Here is a 27,319-nt window from a genome sequence, read left to right as displayed (position 1 = left end):
CTAAATCTGTGTTCAGCAGCAGCCTTAGAGTGAGGTCACAGATGCAGTGGAAGTATTGCATTTGGATGTACCCCATTCTACTTCAGCCCATCTTATTTATGTTATTTATTTAGTTAGTTTAGTTTGTCAAGCATGTATGAGAAAACAAGTATAAGTATGAACATAACATATAAACATATAAATATAAACAGGTATAAGTATATACATAATAAATGAGTATGAATAAATGGGAACAGTAGGACAGGGATGGTAGGCACATTGGTACTCTTATGCACACACTCTAGAACGAGTGCAAAGAAGAGCAACAAAGATGTTTAGGGGACTGGATGCTAAAATGTATGAAGAACGGTTCCATGAACTGGGTATGGCTAGTCTAGTGAAGAGAAGGACCAGGGGAGGCATGGTAGCAATGTTCCAATATTTGAAGGGCTGTCACGGGGGGGTGTCAACCTATTTTCCAAAGCAATCAACCAATGGAACAGCTTACCCTCGGAAGTTGTGGGAGCTTCACTACTGGAAGCTTTCAAGAAGACACTGGACTGCCACCTGTCAGAAATGGTGTAGGGCAGGGGTGTCCAACCTTGGCAACTTTAAGACTTGTGGACTTCAACTCCCAGCCAGCTTTGCTGGCTGAGGAATTCTGGGAGTTGAAGTCCACAAGTCTTAAAGTTGCCAAGGTTGGACACCCCTGGTGTAGGGTTTCCTGCTTGGGCGGGGATGGGTGGGTGTTGGACTAAATGACCAATAAGGTCCCTTACAACTCTGTTATTCTGTCAAATCAAATATCAATAAGTAAAGAGCCATGGTGGGCAGTGATTAGAATGTGGTATTGCTGATCTCCCATATATCCCGAATCGCTAAGAACTGCGGGAGAAGATCAGCCTTCCCACCCACGCCGCAATCAGTTTTTGCCCAATCGCCTGTTCCTCAAATTAACCACAGCCAAACAGTTAGCAGAACTCGTAACTTTCTGAAGACACACGCGTACAAAATGGACACCTTTTACGGATACACGAGTGAGAAAACGATGAGAAACATCATTACGAAGCCGGAGGCCGAAAGAAGGACTGTACGTCCCGCCACACGTAAATTAGCAACAGGCAGAAAGCGGATTTAAAGAGCCGTAAGGCACCGCCGCGGAGAAAACTCCATCCCACATGTAGGCAAATACTTGCCTATATATCCCAAAGGTGCTTTCCCCCCCCTCCCCCCAAGAGGCAACTGGACTCAAGAGGCAACAGAAAGTCCAGTTGCCTCTTAGGTGAAGGAAACATCTTTGGGACAACCATGACCTGGATCACTCAAAATCTCCGCAGACACTTGCGTATATATTTGCCATCTAAACAAATACTGGCCACTAACAAAAAAAAAAAAAAAAAAAGGACCCGTTCCGTCACGCTATATAAGCAGGCGGAAATGTGAAGTGTAAACAACGTACGTTTATCTTGGACACGAGCGACTCGCCGAGCGGAGGGTCACTCGGGAAGGTTTGGCCTCCGTGTGGCCCTGCCCCTTCCTTCTGGCTCCGCCTGGGCTGGTTGCGTCAGCTCCCCATAATAGCTGGAGGTGCTGAGCTAGGAGGGGAGCTGTCCAGAGGCGTTGAGTGCTGAAACCGTGGCCGCTCGAATCAGCGGCGCCCTCTTCCCTCTCTTCCCGTCCCTTCCCCAATTCTTTCCGCCACTGCCGCCAATTTCCCAGGCACATTTTCTATCGGAAAAAGATGTTTCTTCCCCGCGCACACCACAAACGGCTTATTGACAGCGATAGCCGGCCGTGGAGATGGCGTGGGGCGGGAGACCAAGCCTGGGTTGCAACTTGAATTTATCTTCCTCCCCTTTCCTTTCCTGTCTTAGCTTTATTTATTTAAGGATTGGACAAGAGGTGGAGGAGGACGAGGAGGCGGAGGCGGAGAAAGAGCCGCGTCCCACCCAGCCTCCCTCACTCCCGCCCTTCTTCAACATCCCCATTTGCACCGCAAAACTATCCTTCTTTCCCATTGCATCCCAAGGAGGTAGCAACAGCCACATCATCACGGAAAGCCGGATGGAGAGTTGAGGGAGGCTGCCGACCAAGAGAAGCCAAACTGCCGAGACGGGGAGGGGAGGTAGACAAGCTGCAAGCGAAACAACCCTCCCCTTCTTTTGTCGCGGAGCTTTGAGTCTGGCGCGTCGTTTTTCTAGCTAACCTTCGCCTTCTTTTTGGCAATCCTCCCTAGCAAAGCGAGGATCCGATCTACGGCTGTTGGTTTGTGTGTTTCCTCCTTTTATTTTAAAGACTTGCAATGGTTGAGCGTCAATGCCATTGAGCGAAAACAAGCATCAGAGAAGGAGGAGGAGGAGGAGGAGAAAGAGGAAGAGGAGGAGGAGGAAGAGGAGGATAGGAGAGAACGAGGCAGATGCAACGGGAGAGAGTTGTTGCGGCGCCTTATTCATCAAAAGGAGATCCCTGCATCTGCTGAATGCACCTTTTCTTCCGCGTCAGCCACAATGGTCTGTAAGGACTGTCACTGCGTTTGATGACGTTCCTGTTTTGTGAAAAGGGGAAAGGAAACATGACAATGTAAGATCTACGTTTCGCTGAATCAATTTCATGCAAAAGGATCTCTTAGATCTCGACGGATGTGTGTTTGTTTCAAACCCAAGGCGGAAAGCAATTATGGAATAACTCAGCTTTAGGTTCCCCCCAATCTCCGGGTTTTGTTTTGTTGGGTTTTTTTTCCCTCCCAGTGGTTGCGTGTAGTCCAGACAGTTCCTCGAACGCGGGAGGTAAAGCAAAATCCAGTCAATCTTGGAATCAAAATTAACCTTCTCTGATACTCACTTCCTTTTAGGACTTTTTCTATTTCTATTCAGAATATTTTAATAAAGTAGTGAATGGAACATCCTATAAGGAATTAAAATTAAGCATGTGTTTCTCCCTCACTTCGTGAAAAATGTGCTTTTTTCCCCATTGGGTCAATGCAATCCAGTTTTGATATTTCTATTCTTAATGATGGCGATAGCAACAGAAACTATTTTTGCATTTTAATAATTATTGTCTCTACTGTTGTTCTAGCAAAAGCACATTTTTAAACGTTCCTACTAAGTTTAAAAACTAGTAATAAGGAGATTATTTGATATGTCAAATACTTTTGAACGAACCGTTTCCTCCCTTCTCTCCGCACTTCCTAGTGACTTGAATTCTCTCTGTCTCTCATCCACTTTCTGCTTCTGGAATTATCAGTCCCCTTCTCGATATTTCTTTGAACGAGCTTACCCAGCACGTAAAGGGTAGAACGCTTGTTCCTATTTTATTTTATTCTTTCTGTTACAAAAATTTCTCGGATTTATTTCTTTTTTTAAAAGGTGGGTGGAAAGGGGACTGAAATTCAATACTTTGCTTTTTAAAAGGGAGAGAGTTGGGAGGAAAAAAGTCATTATCTTTGCCCGCATGCTATGAAATATACAAAAAAAAAAAATCCTGCCAATTTTCCAGTATTGTTAGTAAACTAGTCTGTCTTGCTGAGGGTACGTTGGGAGCCAAGGGAAAGGAAGCGGAAGTGAACCAATTCAGCCCTCTTGTTCTTGTGCGCCCTCTACCGGTCTGCATTTTTCTTGCCCGCGACTGTCTGAAAGAGAGGGCACATGTTAATATCAACTCGCGTGATCGTTTTCTGGTGCTGTTGCTCTGGACTGTTGATTCCCAGACAGATGTTGCACCATCAGGGTCTCCTCAAGTGCCGCTGCCGCATGTTGTTCAATGACTTGAAGGTCTTCCTTCTGCGGAGACCCCCGGCCCCTCCTCCGCCCTCGCCGCTGCCTCTCCCTCCCATGAGTAGAACAGACCAAGCCTTGAGTTTACAGGCGTCTAATAACAACACGCTGAATACGCTATATGGAGGGCGATGGGCACCTCGGAGAGCGCCAACTGACGGGGGTGATGGTGGCGGAGGAGGAGGAGGGGGTATCACGAGCCCTCCCGAAGAAGAGTGGGAAAGCCCCGGGGGAGAGGGGGAGCTTCCCACGACTGTGATGAGCAGCGCTTCCTCCGACGACTTCTGCAAAGGGAAGGCGGAGGATGGGTATTCGCTGGGGAGCAGTTTGGATAGTGGAATGAGAACGCCTCTCTGCAGGATCTGCTTTCAGGGCCCAGAGCAGGTGAGTGTACATATGAAACCAGTGGGGTCCCAGGTAAAGTATGTCTGGTAGGTGTGAACACCTTTCTGGCTGAACTCTTCTCTCTACTTTCTCTTCCCCCATCCCCACTTCACTTGGGACATCTCCAACTTCATTCCTTCCCAAAGTGCTCTTAAGGTTTTGACATTAAGACACCAACTGGTGGGGATTGCCAAGCTTGTCTGTACTCTAAAGTTTGGGGAGAAAGAACTAGGGAGCAGAATGTTTCCAACTTTTTAAATAGAAAGAACAGGTCCATGGCATAGCAACAAGAAAAGCTCAGGACACCCATGTACAAATGAAGGAAGGCTGTAACCCCAAGGCCAAGCATTTGTGGGATTGCCTGTATACACAAAGCTAAAATCAAGGAGCTTATAGTAGAAGGGTTCAAGGACCATTTTGATAGGTGATTTAGTAATGGAACTTGTTCTCTTTCACTTCTACTTTTCCATTACACTTCTCCTTCTCCCTCCACTTGGTGTTCTCTTTTAAGTTATGTTAGTCAATGATATCCATTATCCACAACCTTCAAAATGCTGCCAGGGGATGATAACATATATATTCCTATACAACTGGAGGGTGCTGGATGAAGAAATTAATGCTACAGTAGTTCACAGCAAGTTAAGGGGTATACTTCCCTCTGACAGGTCTGGGTGAAAGAAAAGGCCTATTCTTTTGTGGATTTTTTTTGCAAACTGATACCCTTTATTGTAAGAAGTTTTAAATACTCCTTTTTAAAAGTTAATATGCTTGTGTTATCTCTCTAGATCAATGATATAAAAATATCAACTTTATTTCAACTTTGAACTCCCTTGGATACAACCAAGCTTTCCAATTTAAGTCCTATTTGTGTCGTTTGCTGTTTTCATGTTGTGTCTGGATATTTTCATAACTTTTGCTGAACTGATGGGTGTGTATCTTGATGGAGAAAGGCACGGTTTTCTGCTACTCCTAATTGTACTGAAACAATTGCAAACAGCATGCCATTTTATGAGTTGAAAATCTGTCCACAATGAAATGTAATTTTTATAATATTTAACTGTAAATTTACATCTCTTGTTCAGTTAATTGATCAGAATAGAATACCTAATAACTATTTAAATGCTAAAAAAAGGAAGCACGGAAAGTCTGCATTTCAACAATAATCAATTCCCCTTTAACTCATATTTGAAGTCTACAAACTAAAATAAAAACAAGGAAATAGCCAAATAAATGTTCCATGAGAAGAAAATTAATGAATTAAATATTAAATTAAAATATTAAAATTAAAATATTAAAATTAAATATTTAGGGGGCACATTTTCAGAAATTATGAATAATTAAGATTGTGCAAAAGAAGCTCCCAATTTTCATATCAGGTATCAGAGCTTACAATCAGAGATCTACAGTCTAGGAAGATTCATATATCTGTGCGATTTGCATTGAATTTCAAAGTGCTCTATGTAGGAGAATTCTTTGTTAGACTATGTACCTTGTTGGCAATGTGGCACATACTTGCATATGAATTCTTGAAATCAATGGAGCCTGTTGTGTCTTGGAGTCATACTTTACTTTCTTTTATTTGTATTAAATGGCAGTCCAATTTCTTCTTGAAAGTCTCAAGTGATGGCGCTCCCACAACTTCCGAGGGCAAGCTGTTCCATTGGTTGATTGTTCTCACTATCAGAAAGTTTCTCCTTATTTCCAGGTTAAATCTCTCCTTGTTCAGTTTCCATCCATTATTCCTTGTCTGGCCTACAGGCGCTTTAGAAAATAGCTTGATCCCTTCCTCTCTGTGGCAGCCCCTCAAATATTGGAAGACCGCTATCATGTCTCCCCTGGTCCTTTTCTTTACTAGACTAGCCAAGCCCAGTTCGTGCAACCGTTCGTTGTATGTTTTAGCCTCCAGTCCCCTGATCATCCTGGTTGCTCTTCTCTGTACTTTTTCTAGAGTCTCAACATCTTTTTTATAATGTGGTGAACAAAACTGGATGCAGTACTCTAGGTGTGGTCTTACTAAGGCTTTATAGAGTGTTATTAGCACTTCCCTTGATCTTGATTGTATCCCTCTGTTAATACAATTTAGGATTGCATTAGCTTTTTTGGCTGCTGCTGCACACTGCTGGCTCATATTTAGCTGGTTGTCCACTAAGACTCCAAGATCCCTCTCACAGTTACTGCTATTGAGCCTGGTTTCACCCAGTCTATATGTGTACTTTTGGTTTTCTTGCCTAAGTGTAGGACTTTACTTTTCTCTACATTGAATTTCATTTTGTTAGATACGGCCCAGTGTTCTAGTCTGTCAAGATCCATCTGGATCTTGAGCCTATCTTCTTGGATGTTAGCTATTCCTGCCAGCTTAGTATCATCTGCAAATTTGGTAAGTTCCCCTTCTATTCCCTCATCTAAGTCGTTAATGAAGATATTGAAGAGTACTGGGCCTAAGACGGAACCTTGTGGCACCCCACTGCTTACTTCCCTCCATATAGACTTAGACCCATTAAGGACTACTCGTTGAGTACAGTTTGCCAGCTAGTTGTGAGTCCATCTAGTGGTGGTGCTATCTATTCCACTTTTTTCTAGCTTACTAAGAAGTAGGTTATGGTCTACTTTATCGAATGCCTTGCTGAAATCTAAATATATTATGTCCACATTATTTTGCTGGTCTACTAATTTAATCACTATGTTGAAGAATGAAATAAGATTGATTTGGCATGATCTGTTCTTAACAAACCCGTGCTGACTGCTAGTTATTACTTTACTTGTTTCTAGATGTTGGCAGATCTGTTTTTTTATTATCTTTTCCAGTATCTTCCCGGGTATTGATGTTAGGCTGATTGGTCTGTAGTTTCCTGGGTCTGTTTCCCCCCCCCCCTTTTTTTTTTTGAAGAGGGGAATCACATCAGCTCTTCCAGTCCTCTGGTAGTTCCCTGGTGCTCCAGGATTTTTGAAAGATATGGTGCAGTGGTTCTGAGATGATGTCTGCCAGCTCCTTTAAAACTCTGGGATGTAATCCATCAGGCCCCGGTGATTTGTTTTCATCAAGATCAGACAGGTGTTCTCTTACTATTTTTTTGCTTATTTTAACTTTTATTTCTGGTCTGTCTTTTACAGTTATGTTTTGGGTGGGTTGAGCTATAGTTTCTTTTTGCGTGAAGACGGATGCAAAGAATGAGTTAAGCAGTTCTGCTTTCTCTCTGTTGCCTGTTACTTCCTTGCCATCTTCTCTCTTTAGTGGACCGACTGTTTCCTTGATTTTTTTTTCTTGTTATTTATATGTTGGAAGAAACTTTTTTTATTATCTTTGACTTTTGTTGCAAGTCTTTGTTCGTTCTGAGTCTTTGCTATCCTGACTTCGTCTTTGCAGATTATGGCTATCTGCTGATATTCTGCCTTAGTTGTATGTCCTTCTTTCCATTTTTTTTTACTTGTCCTTTTTTTCTTTTAATTTGACAGAGAGATCTTTGTTCAGCCATGCTGGTTTCTTCTTGGATTTCTTGTTTTTCTTTCTCAGTCGTATTGTGCTGGTCTGGGCTTGTATGTTCATACTTTTTAGAGTTTCCCAAGATTCTTGAGTTGTTTTCCCCATTAGGATTTTCATCCATGGAATCTTTCCCAAGTTCTCTATGAGTTTATTGAAATCAGCTCTTTTAAAATCCAAGACTCTGGTGTCATTATGTTCTGTTGCTTGTGTTTGTGTTATGTTGAATTCTAGTATGACATGGTCACTGTCATCCAAGGTTCCTGCAGTTTCTTCTTCTTCTTCTTCTTCTTCTTCTTCTTCTTCTTCTTCTTCTTCTTCTTCTTCTTCTTCTTCTTCTTCTTCTTCTTCTTCTTCTTCTTCTTCTTCTTCTTCTTCTTCTTCTTCTTCTTCTTCTTCTTCTTCTTCTTCTTCTTCTTCTTCTTCTTCTTCTTCTTCTTCTTCTTCTTCTTCTTCTTCTTCTTCTTCTTCTTCTTCTTCTTCTTCTTCTTCTTCTTCTTCTTCTTCTTCGTTTGTAAGAATTAAGTCCAGTATGGCTGTCCCTCTAGTTTCACCCTCTACCTTTTGGACAACAGGTCAGTTAGGTTGGTTAGGAACTTATTTGATTTCTCACTTGGTGCAGAATTACTTTTCCAATTGATATCAGGATAATTTGAATGGCAAGAGCCTGGATTTTCTTCTGTTCTTAGGTAGTATTTCACTCATGGTTGACTGAGTTTCAGTTTTTTGTTAGTAAAGAGTGCCTGTTGAATATTTTATACCATATTTTAAAAATAAAGATATTTTAAAAGTTTTAAAAATTAGCAATGCAGCAATGTAACTTCATAAAATGAGTACAATTATTCACAGTCTGAGAAGTTTTTAGCCAGTACGCTTTGTACATTAGTATCCCAGCATCACCATGAAAGAATTAACTTGTGTTGCAATGACTTTATTCTGTTTCAGCTGATAGATGCACATTGTAGGCTTGCTCTATAAAATACTAACAAGTGGATGGTTCAGCAGGATATTTGTGTATTTAATATATTTTCATATCTTAAAAATGGCAGTGAACTAACTATGCAAGTTTTCCCATATATTTTAATTAGAACAAATTAAAATATATACATGGGTAGTCCCTGGCTCACAACCACATTGGGACCACAATTTCTGTTGCTAAAAAAGATAGTTGTTAAATGAATTGTATTAGATTTTATGACCTTTTCTGCCACAGTCATTAAGTGAATCGTATGGTTGTTAAGCAAATCCAGTTTCTCCCATTGACACTGCTTGTTGGTAGTTGGCTGGAAAGATCACAAATGGCAAACACACAAACTTAGGATGCTGCAACTGTCGTGAATACATCTTGGTTGCCAAGCCCATCTTGGTTGCCAAGCATCTTGGTTGCCAAGCCCTCAAATTGTGATCACGGGGCCATGGGGATGCTGTTAAGTGCAAAAACTGGTTGTAAATAACTTTTTCCAGTGCTGTGGTAACTTTGAACAATCGCTAAGCAAATAGTTGTAAGCGGGGAACTACCTTTAGGCAGGTATAGTAGGCAAATATGCAGCAGTAGGCACAATAGTTGATAGATGCCAATGTTACATAAAACAGTTGACTACTAAATCACCCTTTTGTCATCTAGTAGTTACATTTTACAGCAAAATGGGGAATTCACCATTTTCCTGTCATGGCTGAACTACAATTCACACGATCTCAGGCAATAATAAATAATAAATGTAGGAATGCTGAGAATTGTTGTTCAGCAGCAGCAGAAGGGCCATAGGCTTCCCACCTCTATACAGATTCAGTTGTACAGTGGAATTTTTTTTTAACCCTGGCCAAGTAAGTCTTTTTGTTTCATCAAATCACATCCCATAGCTTTACAAGACAATTTACACATTGACTAATAACCAAATGCAGGTGTTTGGACTAATATGTAAATGAAGAAAACGTTTTCCTGATATTTTTATATAGTATAGTAGTATACTCTGTAATATAAATAAATATATCATATCAAATATACGAAACTCCTTTTCCTTACATTGTTTTAATTAAAAAAATCAATGGGAAGCTGGGGTGTGGCAAATTTGCTAGTATCATCTTTATTACTAATAATGCTTCCGAGTTTATATTAGCCTCACACTTAGAAAATTAAACTACTGGGTGGCTGCAACCCAGAGTTTTATTTGAAAATGTTACCTCCCCCTTCCACTTTGTAAAAAGATTACAAGATGTGTTAAAAATCATTCAAGGGACTAAAGAAGACTTATAAATGTGTCACTAATCCAAAAAGATTGTTTAACACCCAAACAAGGGAATAATACGGAAGTTCTTGACCAGGGAGCCACAGATCCCTGGAAAGTTCATAGATAAATTTCAGGGGATCCATGAACTTTGATGGGGGTGGGAATCAGCTTTATTTTCACTAACCTTTAGCTGAAATTTAGGTTTTCATTCAAAACCTTTTAGTCTCCAAAAATGATTTCACTATGTAAAATTATAATACCCCTCCTCCCAAAAACGTATTGTCTTGTTATTGAGTCAATGGATTAATAAAGAAGAATATCATGCTATTACATATGCTATTTTTTCATATTTTGATAATTATATTTGAGAGTAATTAGCTGTCTTTGTACTACAGTCTCTGTCCATGGATTTCAATATATTTGTAGACTGGAGACCAGGGATGTCAAACTGGATTTCATTAAGGGTTGCATCAGGGTTGTATTTGACCTTGGGGGGCTGGGATGGGTGTGGCCGGGGGGGGGATGGTCAGCTTGATGTCATTCATGTTGGGGCACCTATGGTGGCCCGAGCACTCTGCTATCAAAAAAGGGTTCCCGATCTCTGTTTTCAGCTGGAATGGCCTCTTTTAACCCTCTGCCAGTGAAAACAGAGCTCGGGAGGGTTGCGCACGGCCCTTGTGAGCTCCATTTTCGGCTGGGATGACCTCCTGCCTATGCCAGAGAAAACAGAGCTTTGGGAGGGCCGTGTACGGCCCTTGTGAGCTCAGTTTTCACTGGCAGAGGCACCATGGACTGGTCCTTCGCTGTTTCCAGGGCAGCCCTGCAGGCCAGATCTAAGCATCCCACAGGCCAGATCCAGCCCACGGGCCTTGGGTTTGACACCCCTACTGTAGACTATAGATTTCACCAGTCTCTATAAGGAATTCACGACACAAAACGGTTAAAAGCCCATTTGTTTTAGTGGTTAAGGCACCAAGGTAGAATCTGGGAGGCTTGGAGTTCTGTTCCCACTTTAGACATGAAAGCCCACTGGGTAACTTTGGACCACTTTCTCTCTCTTAGCCCAACTCATTCACACGGTTGTTGTCCTAGGGAAAATAGGAGAAGGGAGGATTATGATATGTTAGATATGTTTGCTGCTTTTTTGTCCTGTTTTATTGTATTTATAAATAACGGTCTTGAATTATTTATAAAAATAATAAAGGCAGGACAAAAGATATCTTTAAAAAAAGACCCATTGGGATAGTAGAATGCTGGTATTTAGAAGAGAAATGAACTGCATCTTAAATAGATTGATTCAGAAATTGACGAAAGTCTTCTTGACTAACTTGCTTCAGTGAAAGATGCTTTAACGTGGGCCGTTAGGCAAACTCAATCTTAGGCATAGCAAACATAGCATTTGATAGTAAAGCTCTTCAAGGTGCAGCAGATACAATTAGCCTGAACTTGAATAGGCTAATCCTATTAATTGTTAATGCAGCAGTCAACAGATTTCTATCAGAAGTTATAGACTTTTTAGTTGGACATAGAATAGATTAAATTTGAGATTTTAGCAGTTTTCTTCCCCACTGTAAGGAATTGATTTGTCATGCTAAATCCTAAATGGTTTCTATCACAAAATGGAAATGTGTTAAAAAAAAAAAACTTAATAATGGTGCATCCAAATTTGTAATCATTGGGGTAGACTGGGCTTTATAGCTGAAAAAAAATCTGAAAAGATCCTGCATTTTGTGTTAAATTATAATTTACGGCTATAATTGAAGACAAGGGGCTTCTTTTGTTTGGTGTAGTTTGTTGGGTAAACCCAGGTAAGTTCCTGAAGATACAGCCATATGGCAGAGCTTTGCAGGATTTATCCATGGGCTGAAGAAAGGGAGACAAATTTATTATAGCTTGGTAGCAAAGTACCAAGTAGTACCATAGTACCAAAGTACCATGTATAGTCTCCATGCAAATCACTAATTAAAAACAATGAATCTAGTAGTCGATCAATGGTGGTATTCTACCGGTTTGGCCTGGTTCGCCTGAACTGATAGCTCCGAGGATCATCTGTGAGCGAACTGGTTCGCTCTGACGATCAGCTGCTGGGCCCTCCTGCCCGCCCCAGCTCTATTCTGACCTTTATTTACTGGTTTTGAAGCTCAGCTGCTTTGCGTGGCACAGCGGATTGCCGTGCGTCAGCTGTTGAAGACACAGGGAGAGTGCAGGATTGCAGGAGAAGGTTAGTAGCAAACCTGCGCATGCACAAAGCGCGCATTTAACGCATGTGTGCACACAAAGCGCACCCACCAAGCCACGCCCATAGAACTGGTGGTAAAAATTTTTTTACCACTGTAGTTGATGTTTTGGAAATATCTCTGCCTGAAACTGAAGTGGCTGTTACTCAAAGAGACGAGACAATGGAATTTGCACAGACAACTTTGTAGCTTCGTCTCACTGCATACTGAAGTGGCACAGACATTTGCATACATATGCATAGGCATGTAGTTGGTTGGATCTCTGGATTCTTTCTTGAGCATGGGGAAAGGTGTGGAGGGTCACTAAGCCTGTCCATTATACTTTTGACTATTGCCCTTTTTTCCCTTGACGGGTAAGTAGGGGGGTCCTTGCCATCATCAATTTTTGCAGAAAAGAAATTTTCTTCTTAGAAAGACACAGGTAGATTCTTTTCTCTGTCTGCTTCTTGATCTTCTGTAGCTAGCAAAGTGGCTGGGGCACAGGCAGGCACCGTTCCCCATCAGAATGAGACTACTGAATTTCAGAAGAAGATAACAGGCAGCCCTCAACTTACAACCCCAATTGGGACCAGAATTTCTCTTGCTAAGCAAGGTATTTGTTAAATGAGTTGTGCCTGATTTTATGACCGTTTTGCCAGTAGTTCAATAAATCACCACAGTTGTTCAGTGAACCCTGCTTCCCCCATGGTCTTTGTCTGTTTGAAGTTGTCTGGGCAAGGTCATAAATGATGACCATGTGACCCCGGGATGCTGAAACCTTTGTAAATACTTGCTGGTTGCCAAGCACCCAACTTTTGATCACATCATGACTCTGGGGGGTGCTACTATAGTTGTCTGATTGATAAGTCACTTTTTCGAGCACTGTTATAACTTTGAAGGGTCACTAAATGAAAGATTGTAAATCAAGGGCTACCTGTACTAATTATTTATTATAGAGATTATGACTCAGGAACTAATCGAAGATTGGAGACCTTAGGAGAACAGAATGTAGAAAAGATTCCAATTCCTTAACCTTATAGGCTCACAACTAATCTTCCAGGCTTGAGTTGATTTATTACCTGCTGAAGCCAAGGCTGCAAAGGCATGGTAGAGCTGGTCTCCCCCTTCTATTTCTTAAAACTTACCTGAGAGAGAGGTAAGCTGATTGGTTGCTTAGATTTTCAATTTCCTGGACTTTGCTGGGCCCTGCCCTCTATCTAAATTGACAAATTTAGTTTTGATTTATTATCTCTTTTCTATCTGAACCTCATGGAATATTTTCTGTCTCTTCACTACATAAGACAATGACCTCCATAAATAGGAGTCAAGGCAAGAGTCTGCCTATTGGTTCTGATATTAATACCAAGACCTCAATCCTGTCTCTAAATAAGTCATGAAGAGCAAATGCTAACATTCTGACCTTGTACAAAAAAAAAAAAGAGTCAATTCAGATTCTCATATACGTTTATACCCATCACGCTAAGCCATCATGTCATTGTTTAGCTTTGACTTACTACGCGCTGTGAGCCCAAATATTATATTTTGGCAGATATAGTTTTTTGGTTTAACATAACTGTACAAACTCAACCAATTGTGTGGTATTCAATGAGCCGTAGTTAAGCAAGGTTAAGGGATGTGACAATGAACTTGGGGCAGTCAATCTCTTCCAGCTTATCCTGTCTCACTAGATTTTTTAATAGGGAAGAGGAAGATAAAAATGGAGTTAGGAAGTCTGCTGAGTTTGCGGTGAAGGGTCATGATCAAGAAAAAACAGACATTCTGAGAATTGCTTGCTATTCTAAATACCCTTGCTTTGTTTCCTTCTTCAGTATGCTTACCTAGGGTTTCTCTCATATCCCTAGATGGCTCATGCCACTGTCCATTCAAAAAAAGGGGGGAATTGAATTATACTTTTTCCTCTCTATTTTGGCTAGCTAAGAGGAACTGTCAGAACTTGAAGAACTGCTTGGCTCCCTATGCATTAGCCTCACGTGGTGAATTGCACAGTTTACAGTTTTCAGCATTTTCTCAGATATTACAGATTTGCAGATTTGGATTTTGCTCCATTCAGTGAGGTTGGCTGTTGAGATCTTCCAGAATATAGATGGGATGGGTAGGAGAGGTGCTGATTGATAATTGTTTGATGAATCATCAAACTTTCTCCCCATTCTGCTGCTGAAAACATTGGACATCGCATCCATGGCTGATACTCCTTTGAATACCAATAAGAGCAATAGAACTGCTGCTGTCACGGTTCTTGTTTAGTAACCCTGCTCTAGCCATGTGCAAATGGTTCCCTGCCAAATATACATGTCATCCTGTGTAGCCCAACACAACACAAGAATGTTGCCGTTTTACATCTTCTGTGGAATGGTGGAAATCATTGATGGCTGATCAATGTAAGCACCCCCATCAGAAGTTGCAAGCGTTCAGTTGAAAGTTAGTGCAGCTGTGTGATTTCTGTAAACATTGTTGATCTTGTACAACGCTAAGATTGTGAAGCAATTTGATCGAACTCTTGTTATTCTCTGCCTCCCAAATGGACATGGAAGAAAGTGGACTCAGTGTTTGGGAAAGGACAGGAAAGGGGCGGGGGGAGGAAAGAAGAAAAAGGAAAAGAAATCCTGAACAAAAAGGTTGCTTGTGACTCAGCATTCTTTGTGACTCTAATTTCTTTTTACCTTTATTCAACATGGGTTATGACAGAAAGAGGAACAGGTAATCCTCAACTTACAATCATTTGTTTAATGGCCGTTCAAAGTTACAATGGCATTGAAAAAAACTGACTTATTATCATTTTTCAACACTTACGATTTTTGCACACTTATGATTGTTGTCCCCGTGATCACATAATTAAAATTCAGATACTTGGCAACAGGCATGTATTTATGATGGGTCATGTGTCCTGGGATCATGTGATCACCTTTGGCAACCTTCTGACAAGCAACGTCAATGGGGGAGCCAGATTCTCTTAACAACCATGTTACCAACTTCACAATTGTGATGATTCACTTAAATAAGTCTGGCAAGAAAAGTTGTAAAATCGGACAAAACTCACTTAACACCAGAGGTTCTGCAGGTTCTGTCTAACCAGTTCTGGAGAGCCGGTAGTGGAAATTTTGAGTAGTTCGGAGAAGCAAATACCGCCTCTGACTGGCCCCGCCCCCATCTATTCTCCGCCTCCCGAGTCCCAGCTGATTGGCTGGGTCTTCTTTTGTTGCCCTGCACAGGAGAATGGAGCTGGAAAGCAGGTTAGTGGGGTGGGGAGGGAATGAGATTTTGCAGTAGCCTTCCCCCAGTAGTGGGGAGGGAATGGGGAATTTACAGTAATTTTTCCCTGGAGTGGGATAGGAATGGAGATTTTGCAGTATCCTTCCCCTGCCATGCCCACCAAGCCAAATCCACAGAACCGGTTGTAAAAAAAATTGAATCCCACTACTGCTTAACATCTGTCTTGCTTAGTAAGGAAAAATTGGACTCAATTGTGGCCATATGTTGAGGATCACCTGTATAGGAAGAGTGGCACATGGAGGAACCAAAACAAAAAACAAAAAAAGATGTGCAGACCCCTGCAGCCAGTCTAACCTCAATCTTGCAGGTATTCGCAGCTGCTTTTCCTATTGGCTAATGAGTTGCTTAAAAAAGAAGGGCAGCAAAGCCAGAGGAATCAACGGGTTGTTTTGTTTGCATGTGGACAATCAGGACAGCATCATTCAGATTAGATGCAGCAGATGCAGAATGAAAATCAGCAATGGAGCAGCCAATTTCATGCAGGCCTTGCAGTTTCCTGCTGGTTCAAGGATGAGTGGAAAGCAGCAGAAAGTGAAAGGCCCTCTGGCTTTAAAACAAAGGTTATCCAAGAATATTTGGGGGTCTGAGGTGATGGAACAAACTCCCAAATCAAAACTCTGTTTATATTTATAACAGCATGCTTATCCAGGGATTATAATCACACCTTGCATGGTTCATTCCAATTTCTAGCTTCTCTTGATGCACTAAACTAAAGGAAACTGATTTTTAACCTAGTTACACTAAACCATACACTAATTAAATGCCCTGGGTTTGTACAACATGCCAAACTGAAATGTGGCTAGCTAATTTGTAGTTCAATGTTTCTACAAAAACAGCCTCTTAATATCCAAGGTGAGCTGAGTTAATTTGGCATAACGAGATAGAAAATCCCACAGGTATTTTTCCTAATCCCTGACAGTAAAAATCTAAGAACAACAAATGAAAAAAAGCCAACCATTTATACTTCTATTTCATGGTATCAAAACCACCTGCCAGTACTAACTGCTTTTGGGGCGTAGTGGTGCAGTGGTTAGAATGCAGTACTGCAGGCTCCTTCTGTTGACTGCCGGCTGCCAGCAGTTCGGCAGTTCGAGTCTCACCAGGCTCAAGGTTAACTCAGCCTTCCATCCTTCTGAGTTTGGTAAAATGAGGACCCAAATTGTTGGGGGCAATACGCTGACTCTGTAAACCACTTAGAGAGGTCTGTAAAGCATCGTGAAGCAATATGTAAATCTAAATGCTACTGCTATTGCTTTACCTTAAATGATGCTAGTCCTAATTTTACTTTGACAGCAACAAATAGTAGAATAAGATTCTATTAAGTGAATAAGAGTCTTTGAAGATGCTGCACAATCACACATCTGTGGCACTTAGGTCTTTTGGAGGGAGTCTTCTTCATGGTGGTACCTGCTATGTTGTTGGGAGTGGGTACTGAGGACTCCTAATAGCACTTCTGAAGCTTATCCATGTACAGAAATAGAATGATGATTCACATGACCAGGAAGTTAACTGAAGATATATGATCGTTGATGTACAGATTTTTGTGATGATAGTTTCCATACCGATAGCTCAAGCAAAATATCTTTAAAAAATGGAAGTGTACATATACATATAAAATTTCTTTATATAACCTGTAATCCCTTAATTTGGGATAGAGTCAAGGTGACTGGCTGGGGCTGAATGTTTACTGGCCGGATGCTCTTCCTGACACCACGTGGAGTTTGCAGCAAATATATTTTCTCTGCTCCCTGAGAGAGAAATATCTGCTGCTACCTAGGATTGAACTCTCAACCTTCTGAGTGGGAAGTAAGCATTTTCACCACTAGAACACCACGCTGCTCAGTGCACATACTGTATACATCAGAGGTGGTATTCAGTAGGTTCTGACCAGTTCTGGAGAACTGGTAGCGGAAATTTTGAGTAGTTCAGAGAACTGGCAAATCCCACCTCTGACTGGAGATTTTACAGTATCCTTCCCCTGCCATGCCCACCAAGCCATACCCACAGAACTGGTAGTAAAAAAATTTGAATCCTACCACTGGTATACATATCACTGCATTAAACACACACACACACACACACACACACACACAGCCTTTTTTGTCCAAGATAAGTGATACCTCATGGAATTTTATTATGCTTTCATGTGTTTAGAAAGTGTGTGTGTATGTGTATGTAAACTCCACAACAGAAAAACACTTTTTAAAGAGAAACTAATCCTCTACTGAAGAGTGAGTACCATTATTTCAACAAGCTTGTCTTCAGAAACTATTCTGTCACCTTAAAACACCGACCTGCATGTTTAAAAAACCTGTCCCAGTCAAATAAAATTATATTAAGACCACAAGTGACTTGGTCAAGCTTTTAAAATCCTAACTAGCCCAGAGTTAATGTAGGTATTTCTCCTTGAAGGAATTCTTCATTGCTCTCAGATCAAGGGATGACATCGTATTACAAATGCACAGCTCAAGAGAGCTGTTGCAGCTGAACAGAAATTTAATATTTGTAGATTCAACACTATGGAAACTTCTCCCCAGCGTAGATGTGTAATATAGTTTAATAAGAGCCTTTCGATCGTCTCTGAAATAAAGCAATCATTTTTTTGTGTTGGCATGGAATGTACTGATCGTAAAGCATGAGCGTGTTCTTAGTTATATGTATTGTGATTTATGTGACAGTTGATGAGTAAGATCTGAAAAACACACAAATTTTTTTTTAAAAAAACTATAATCTCAAATAAGATGAGATGTTGACAAAGAGATTTAAAGTAAATACCTGTAACTGAAATATAATATTCCATGGCATTATATTCCTAATATAAATATACTAACAAAGACTTACCACACTTTGCCATTTATTAGGTAAACTTTTCTCAACAAAAACAAAAACTGCAAGCTTTTTATTTCTGAAGCTCTTTCAACAAAGAAAAAGCTTCATTATATAACAAGGCTTTACCGTGTTTCCCCAAAAATAAGACCCTATCTTATATATTTTTTGCCACCAAAAAAGGCACCAGGTCTTATTTTCGGGGGAAGTCATCCACTGACTAACCTCACTTGCGTGCGTCACCCCTGGCCTCCTTTTCGCTGTCAGTCGCCTTCAGGAACTTCTTCTGTGGCCAGCAAGGCTTTCCTGAAGGCCTCTGCAGCTGATAATAGAGCTCCAGATTGATCCAGAACTTTGTTATCAGCAACATAGGCCTTTAGGAAAGCCTTGCCAGCCTTGCTGGCTGCAGAAGAAATAGGCCAGCAAGGCAGGTGTCAGGTGTGCAAGGCCTGGCTACAACTGTCCAAAGATAAGTAGTAGGGCAGCTCTACTCCCCCATCCCCACCCTAGCTTAATTTTTACCCATCCACTCTGGAATAGGTGGGATCTTAATTAGGGCTTATTTTGGGGGTAGGGCTTATATTGGGCACATATGTAAAATCAAGCTAGGACTTACTTTCAGGGTAGGTCATATTTTCAGGGAAACAGGGTATTCGAAAATAAAGAAAGGTTGGACTTATTTGTTCCTCCTTCCTCTTCCCACTGAAGGATTGATGATTGTAAAGAAAAACATATCTTAAAGAACGTTGAAAGAAAACACCAGCATTCTTGATTAGAAATGCAAACTATCAGGGAGGAACTATCTATCCATTGAAAAGGCTGACAGGAAAAGATGTAATTGTGTTTTGATTTTCTTTATGAACCACTCAAATAAGATCTCTGGCAGTTTCTTCCTAATCTGTCTTTTAAAGGAATTATTATATAATGAGCCAAGGATTTTGTAGGAATTTTAAGCTTTATGACAGCTGAAAAATATGCCAGACTTGAAGCTACTGACTTGTTTATATCATAAGCTCTGCACATGGGTTTAAAGCTTTTATGCGTAAGCCAGTGGTTTCAACCAAACTAAAGACAGTGTTGGGTAAAATGAGTAAGGGGAAAAAAAGATCTTTAGTACCCTTGCCTAATGCCAGTTTATAATATTGCTTTGAGTTTTCCTTTCCCTAAGCAGTTAAAAGCTATTATATAACTAAGTGAGTGTAGGGTCAATATCCAAGTAGTGCACCTGTGCTTTAGGAACATTTGGAAACAGGTACCTCAGAAGAGATGGTAATACAAAGTCAGATTCTGTATGTAATGTTTTAAAATAGCTGCATCACTTTCTAGGATCTCATAGCACTTGCAGAAGATGGCAACTTCATTCTGAGGAGAGACATAGTTGCTTTAAAGAGCTGCAGACTGATTCTGTGCTTGCGCTCCCGTATCTCTTTCTATTTTTCTTTTTAAATATGGCATTTTATTTTAATAGATTTGAAAGCCGGATCAAGATAAATATTTTGAAGAAAGCAAAAGGAAAGTGCAAAAGAATTTATATGCTATTATAAAATCAAATAAGAATTTTCAAATGATATTTTATTAGTATTACATATAAAAATGATCTTATAGCAATTTGGCACTTCAAAACCATTATAAAAATTAAATAAATAATTAACAAAAACAGCCAGTGTAATAAGAAACATCAAACAGAATGAACAATTGATAAGTTCGGGAATTGTATGATTTCTAATAAGAGATGTAAAATACCCTGTTATTGTGTACAAAGCAAACTGTATCTTTTTAGAAATACAAGGTTTAATGATGCTTAGCTGCCAAGAAAAACTATTCAGTCTTTACAATTTGTTTCATTCTAAAACGAACTATGTTCCAGAACTGTTGAACTTTATAACTTTGGGACCAAATATGGAAGAATGGTTTAAACAGATTATTACATTTTTGAATTATGTATTTTGCCTATTTCCATGTTCTGTATTCTTTGGCTTGTTTGCCTTGGTTTCTTAGCCCCAAATAATAACTTATTTATTAGAGTTGTGTATGCTTTGAAAATGATTCAGAAATGCTTGAAATCTCTTCCGATGGGCATGAAAAGATGTTCTACGCTTGTTATGATATCTAAGCATTTTTTTCCAAACTATTTTCAAACTGTGCATAGCCCATATATAATTTCTGCAAATCTTGTGGTTTTCCTAATCTGAGGATCATAATAGGACATGCAGACTTCAAAAGACATTGATATATATATAAAATGTTTGAATATATAAATGTTTGAATATATAAAATCAATATTTTTTCCAAAATAATATACCTAGACTTGAAAGATTTGGTGCTTGTGAACAGTAGAATGCACCCTTTATTAGTCCATCTGCCAGTGGTTCCCAATCTCCTTTCTTTCTACATGTGTTATATAGCATAAAGCATCTTGTGGAACATTTACCGTTTTGAAGAATTTCCAGCCTATGCTTTACATATAATCTTCTAGTTCACACAAATATGATGTGAAATAATATTGCTAACCTTTAAAATGCGGTATTTCTTCTGTAATCAACCAACACAGCTACCTCTCTGGAAATCTAAGAGTAGTTTTTTCACTAAAAATATGATAGATCTATTTGTCTGAAAATGTTTTCCATGAAGCAATTGTAACTGGAGATTCTGAAGAGGTAGTCTCTTTGTGGAAACATTGGTAAGAATAGGCAGTGCATATAGAACTATCACGGATTTTTATAGTCACACAGAATCTGTCACCTGGATGTCAAATGACTTTACGTCACTTTGTTCTGTAACATACAGATATTAAAGACTCAGGACGCCCATATGGGATCTTTGCACCAGTTTAGAATCAAGTTCAGTTAGTCCAATTACATGACAAAAGTTCCAATCAGGAGTTTGTTTGTTTATTAAATTTGTATGTTGCCTGTCTCATTGATACAGAGACTCTGGGCAGCTTACAATATAATAAACAGTAAATAGATAATACAAGGAAATTAAAATTAGGAAAGTTAAATAGAAAAGGTAAAAACTAAGATGGTGGCCATTTGAGGGTGGGAACCTTCTCTACCACTGTCAACCACCATCAACATAGCACATCCCTGTTGGGGTCCAGGTCAAATGGCAGAACCAAGTTTTGAGGCTTTTCTGGAAGGTCAGAAATGTGGGAGTGGACCTCACCCAGCAGGAGAATATTCCAGAGGGTAGGGGCCACAGCAGAGAAGTCTCTTCTGATTCTGGCCAGGAAAAATTCTTTGGCAGACTGGATGCAAAGTAGACTTCTTCTGCAGAAACAAGTGAGGCAGACTAGTCCCAATGGGGTAAGATGGCTTCTCAGAGTTGACTCAGTTTATTGTTGGGTTGGTAGCTGTGTCTTTGGAATTGCAATATAGCTGGTCCTTTCACCTGAAATACTACATCTTTGCAAGGCATAGGAATAGTTTCCTACTGGCAAGAAGTCTGGCCTAATCCCACATTTTCTCTTGCTTCGTCTTCCCACAGAGATTCAGCATCAATAGCTTTCTGAGTATATCAAAGTTGGAAAAAGTTGGCACCACCGCAGGTCCATTTCAAATTGTTTACGGTGATTGTATGGGTGTTTTCTCATTTTTCCCCAATGCAGGCATTCTGGAGCTTCTGCATTTTGGCAGCAGAATTCATGGGAAAGTTTGATTCATTAATAGCAATGCTATTTGTTGTTATTATTATTATTTTCTCATATTATTGACTGATATCCATTCTCAAAGCTTTGCCTGCCATGTTGGCAAAGTTTAGCTTGGATTAAAAAAAGAAATTAAGACGCTTTGACAAGTGTAACTCTGTACTCAATAGGTCTGCATCTCATCTGGAAGGAAGCCAAAGAGGTCATCAGAAAAGTAACAAGGAAAAAAAAAAGAAAAAAAGCTTCCTTCACTTCAGTGGGTGGCAAAATTGCAAATGTAGCAGTGCATAAACTTTCCTTCTACAGTTAATGCCCTCTGGTTGGTTCTCATTTATGTTGAAAGGGCAAGTCCATCAAAGCTTTCTTCAAGTCTGGAAGCCAGCAGAGCATAAAATAGGGATGTCTTCCTGTACATTTTGTCAAATTCATACAATACACTTGAGTGTGAAGTCTTTCTTACTCTCGGTCCTGCCCTTTTCTCTTCTCTGGTTTCATCTGAATGGCATTCAAAGACAAAAACAAGAAAAGGACTTGTAAAAATGGAATGTATATTAGCAGGGAATGTCAAACCTCTAATCGTATATACCTGGTTAGGAGCACCAGCGTACATGGTACTACATTTAGCGGGAAATATGATCTAAGAATTCAAGTGGGACATGTGGAATAGAAAAGGCCAGCTGAGGAATTCTGGGAATTGAAATCCACAAGTCTTAAAGTTGCCAAGGTTGGAGACTTCTGTTCTAAAGAAAGAGAACAATTTCTATCATTGAGATGTTCCTCTTCTCAACTTTTTTGGAATATACTGAAATTAATGTTGAGTAATACCCATGTTCAATACTATTATCATCACCATCATCATCATAAGTGTCAGCTTTGGAAGCCATATTAGCACCAGAAGCTTCCACGCTGCCACATTCCTGAGCATGGGAAGTTGGGAGGGGGGGATTTCATGGAGCATATGTGGTTAGACATAACAGCATTCTTCTTTAAAGTCAAGGTCATGTTATTCCTGCACCTGGCTGAGGAATAGTAGAGGGTATGTCTCAAGTTGGAACGGATGGTGATTGAGGCATGTGATGGAATGATGGGTGGAGGGGGTGGATTTCTAATTTCTTACTTTTTGGAGGAAAACCCGGAACTTTCAGATTCAGGTTTTCCCAGATGTGTCAGTATAACTACTCTAATGAAAGGAAACTTTGAGAAAATGCTTGTCTCTGAGTTTTTAATTGGAGTTGTTTTTTTCTGGAACCCTGACAGTCAGTCTAATAATATCCTTAATAGTTCAGAAACTGAAAGTAAACCTGGAAGTGTAAAGTATTATTAAATCTTTGTCACCGACAGATTTCTTGTAATTTCCAGACTGAAAAAAACAACCAAAAAACAGGAAAGCAAGCAGTAAAGAAAACAATAATTCCTCATTATATTGCTTTTTTTTAATCACTCAGCACAATTTTTAAACAAGGCACAGAAGAAACAAAATAGAAATTATGGTGCTTTGTATGGGTAGTTGTGGCAATTTTTTTTTCTTTTTATCTGTTTTTTTTAAACCATTCCCAGGATTTCTAAGGCAACACTTGCAATTTCCCCAAGATCTTGCTTTAGACTGCTTGCTCTCGATTCAAAATAGTAACACATTTAATTCTAGGAGATTGATATTCTTGAGAATCCATGTGGGTGGCATAAGTGATAACTCTGCAAAAGAAGCAAAGTTTGCAAATGTATGCAAAGTTCGCTCTCTCCCAGCCAAGTGACTTATTTGGAGGTTTGCTTGGTATTTATGGAATTTACCTATTGGCTTTTGCTAATATTCAGGCTGGGTAAAAGAAAGGAAAAGTGAAAACTGAAAGCTCTGTGAGGGTTCAACAGAGACTTCAAGTTTGACATGTGGAGCTGTCTCAGTGGCTCCCAACTTATTACCCATAAGAGACACTTGGGTACAGATGAAGAGTTAGGGATTTGGTCCATGTTCCTTTATTTCTTATTCTGCCTACTCTTTGTGTTGATTATGTTCCATCAAGTGTCGATTCTTAGTGACAACACAGATTAGTGCGTGATTCTGATCTTCATAGACATCTCCAAGCATTTAAGTATCTCTTCCAAGACCTTCAAGTACTAGCATGTGGTCTATTTCTTGTTGTTGGTTGATCCTAAAGAGCAAACAGTTTGATATCTTCGTTGTTAATTCCAAGACTGGTTACCATCATGACCATGACCATTGTATTATTGTTATTATTACTACTGTTAGAATCATTTTTGTTTATGAGATCATTAATCTTGGGGTCTCTTGTTTCTTGGCTTTGTTCCCTGGCCATGTGGTTAGAGCAACATTATCCACATAACCCTCCTCCTGGCAAGATGTAGCTTTCTATATGCTCAGCTCTTCTGTCTACTTGTGTCTTTCCTGTGAGTAAACCTTTCAGTTGTATTACAGCAGGGGTGTTAAACTCAATTTCATTGAGGGCTGCATCAGGGTTGTGTTTGACCTCAGGGTGGGAGGCATGGCCAGGGTGGACATGGCCAGTTCAATGTCACTCATGTCGGGGTACCTGAGGCCTGGGCAGGGCTGGGGGGGGAATGCACTTTTGTTAGTAGTTTGTTTTGCTAGCACTCTGCCAGTGAAAATGGAGCTCAGCTCTATTTTCACTGCCAGAGGCACCATGGGCCAGTCCTTTGCTGATTCCAGGGTGGCCCCGCGGGATCGCAGGCCTTGAGTTTGATACCCCTGTATTGCAGTAACAACAAAAAAGTTTCACTAACCTTGGTTACCTCTCCAAGTGCAGACCCTCAAATCTCTTCCATTCCAACAGCAATATAGTAGGCTAGGTCTTGAGTCTAGGTTCCCACATTATGCTATCCCATAATTTAATACTAGTTTGTCAAATAAGCCATAGTTGGCTAGTCTTACACAAAATGATGAGCCATTAGCTGTAATTTACAAGGCAGAGTGGTCAGATTCTCATCACATGCAGAGCTCTGGAACATAGTGTAGGTGGGCAACCTTCTGACTATGGGAAAGTCCTTTTTAAACATATACACATATAGTCACCGAAAGTGAGATTTTTTTAAAAAATGGCCCATTTCAAGAGTTTTTTAAAAAGTAAAGTGGATGCTCCAAATTGGCAAAAAAAAAAAAAAAAAAGTCTCATAATTTTGGGTCTCACCAGCCATGGCTTCAGCTGCCCCTGTGCAAGGCAAATATGGAGAGGCAAAAATCTATATAATCCCTAGGATTAAAAAGATGATCCACCTCTGATATAAATCATGGTGTACGAACCACTTAGTGGGTGGAAGATGATGGGACAGATTTGCAATTAAGCCAAAAGCAAACAAGACATATTAAAGCTAGCATGTTATGTGAATCAGATCAAAGGCTGGTACAGCATGATACCTCCCAATCTTAATATTTTTAAGCGTGTTTTGTTGCATAGTCCCTTTCATATGAAATCATTTCATATTCATTAAGTTAGGGTCTTATACTTTTGCTTACAGTCGTTTATCAATGCCAGCTTCCCATTTTTTAAAATTCTGTACCCAATTCAAATGCCATGTTTTACGCAATTATTGAAGACTAATCTCTCATGTGGCTATTCTGATCCTGTGTGATAGCAGAGCAGCCCGCTCTTCAGTGATGTCTGCTTGGCAAGGCTGCTGTGCTCACAGCTTTCTTATGCTGGCAGGGTGCACCAGACAGAGAGGAAAAAAGCTAATCCTGATACAGCCATGGCAAGAGATCCTTGCTGGTGTAAGCCTTAACTCTGTCAGAGAATCATCACCATTGGGAGGGAAGGTGGAGGAGGAAGAAGAGCTTATGTAAGAGGCTTGTCTGAAGGAGACTGTGGTGCTGTACAAACTGCTGATTTCACTCAGAGATGAAAGTTGTGTGCTGAAATGTGTCCTCAGAAATGCCTGGTTTCTTTAAGCAAAATTTACCAAGCTAGTTACAATTGACCGGGTTAACACATTATGATACATTTTGTGTAAAATAAAATGGTTTGGGTTCACACAACACGCCAGACCGAAATATTTTACACTGCAGGTTAGGATAATCTATGAACGCAGGTCATTTCCATATTGGCAATTTTTATGTGGTCTGAAGTCATCCAACCAATTTTAGCAAAACAATAGTTGGTGATACTATCAAGTGACTAAGTCACAGGTGAGAAAACTGGTAGCATTGACAATGAAGGAGAGGTGCAACATATTGTACTCTACAGGCAAAAAAAATATATATATAGCTGAATGGATTATTTAGCCTGGTAGAGAAAATAATCCAAAACGTCTTTTGTTCCTGAATTTCATATTCTGAAGCAACTTTATTTTTTAAAAAAATATTATTGGGTATACTTAGTTTTAATCAGTTTGATAAACAATTAGTTTGATAAACAATAATATATATTATTGCACAAGAATCAGCTATTTGAACTAATGTTTTCAAGGCCAGAATTGAAAAACCATCAAATGATTCATTGTGCAAAGAAGCAGAAGAAAAAATAGATTATATACTTAGCTGGAGCAAGAAGATCATACAAACTGATTATAAACAATAACATAACACAATTGCCAAAATGATTTACTGGAGTGGAGTAAAACTTATGTACCAGTAATGAAAAATGGATGGGAACTTAGAATTAAAAAACTGAAAAGTTAAAAATTATGGAATTTCCAAATAGAGATTGATAAAATCTTGGTTCATAACACATCAGATATATAGTAACTGTTGTTGAAAAGAAGATAGTGTGGATAATTTATGTGACAATACCAGAGGATATTTTAATAGCAGACAAAGAGTTGGAGAGGATCACAAAGTATGAAGATCTAAAAATCAAAATTGAAAGATTATGGCATAAACCAGCCAAGGTGATCCCAGTAGTTATGACTACACTGGGTGCAATGCCAAGAAAGGTTTGGCACTGCTATCAAACAACACCTACCTATTCTAAGTCCTTGGAAACAAGATGATAGGCAGATAAAAATGCCAAATCCAGTCTAAACATCTGCAATGAACCATATAATAATTTTTTAAAATCCAGTCTAAACATCTGGTTGACTGTGCAACAAACCATAATAAGAATATTACTATGTGTGCAGCCATCAATGTTAAAGAATTAGACCTTACTGACAAGGTGGAGTCTTTCATCTTAATTTGATACAGAAAGGGGCTGCAGCAAGGTAATATGTTACACTACCATAGTTTGCAGCACAAGGCAGCCGTCGGGCAGTATTATTTCACCTTTGGATAAACACAGGCACAACCAAGCTTTAAGCACAGGGGGGAAAAAGATTGATTTTGAGTAGATTATACCCTGAAAATTTGTCAGATTATTGACATCACTCCCAATTTTACCAGTGTGATTACTTGTGATTATAACAGTGTAAATACTTGTGAACTCTAAAAAGCCCACTCTTTTGGAGAAAAACTCATGTTTCAAAGACAAGAGGTGAGATATATTCCTTTCTCCACACCATTGCCTAATATCTGGATGAATATTTTAAGATAT

The 27,319-nt window shown here is 39.7% G+C and overlaps 2 protein-coding genes across 3 annotated transcripts in view; one reads left to right on the top strand and one right to left on the bottom strand.

Annotated features, from left to right (window-relative positions):
• Positions 1-1,486, bottom strand: part of SMARCAL1 (SNF2 related chromatin remodeling annealing helicase 1) — a 53,548-nt gene extending 52,062 nt beyond the window's left edge. Inside the window, exon 1 of the mRNA XM_087950338.1 lies at positions 1,439-1,486. The gene's annotated coding sequence lies outside the window, so the exon portion shown is untranslated. The remainder of the gene's footprint in view (positions 1-1,438) is intronic.
• Positions 1,487-1,572: 86 nt separating this feature from the next.
• Positions 1,573-27,319, top strand: part of MARCHF4 (membrane associated ring-CH-type finger 4) — a 150,892-nt gene continuing 125,145 nt past the window's right edge. For both annotated transcript variants that reach the window (XM_026665319.2, XM_087950340.1), the window contains exon 1: positions 1,573-4,136. In XM_026665319.2, coding sequence (XP_026521104.1) covers positions 3,624-4,136 — 513 coding nt within the window. In that variant the 5' untranslated portion in view covers positions 1,573-3,623. The remainder of the gene's footprint in view (positions 4,137-27,319) is intronic.

The sequence above is a fragment of the Notechis scutatus genome, chromosome 1, assembly GCF_049901735.1.
Source record: "Notechis scutatus isolate UNSWTSFEM ecotype Mainland chromosome 1, rNotScu1.2, whole genome shotgun sequence".
Taxonomy (NCBI): domain Eukaryota; kingdom Metazoa; phylum Chordata; class Lepidosauria; order Squamata; family Elapidae; genus Notechis; species Notechis scutatus.
The sequence above is the reverse complement of the archived record's forward strand: the minus strand, read 5'-3'. Positions and strand labels throughout refer to the sequence as shown.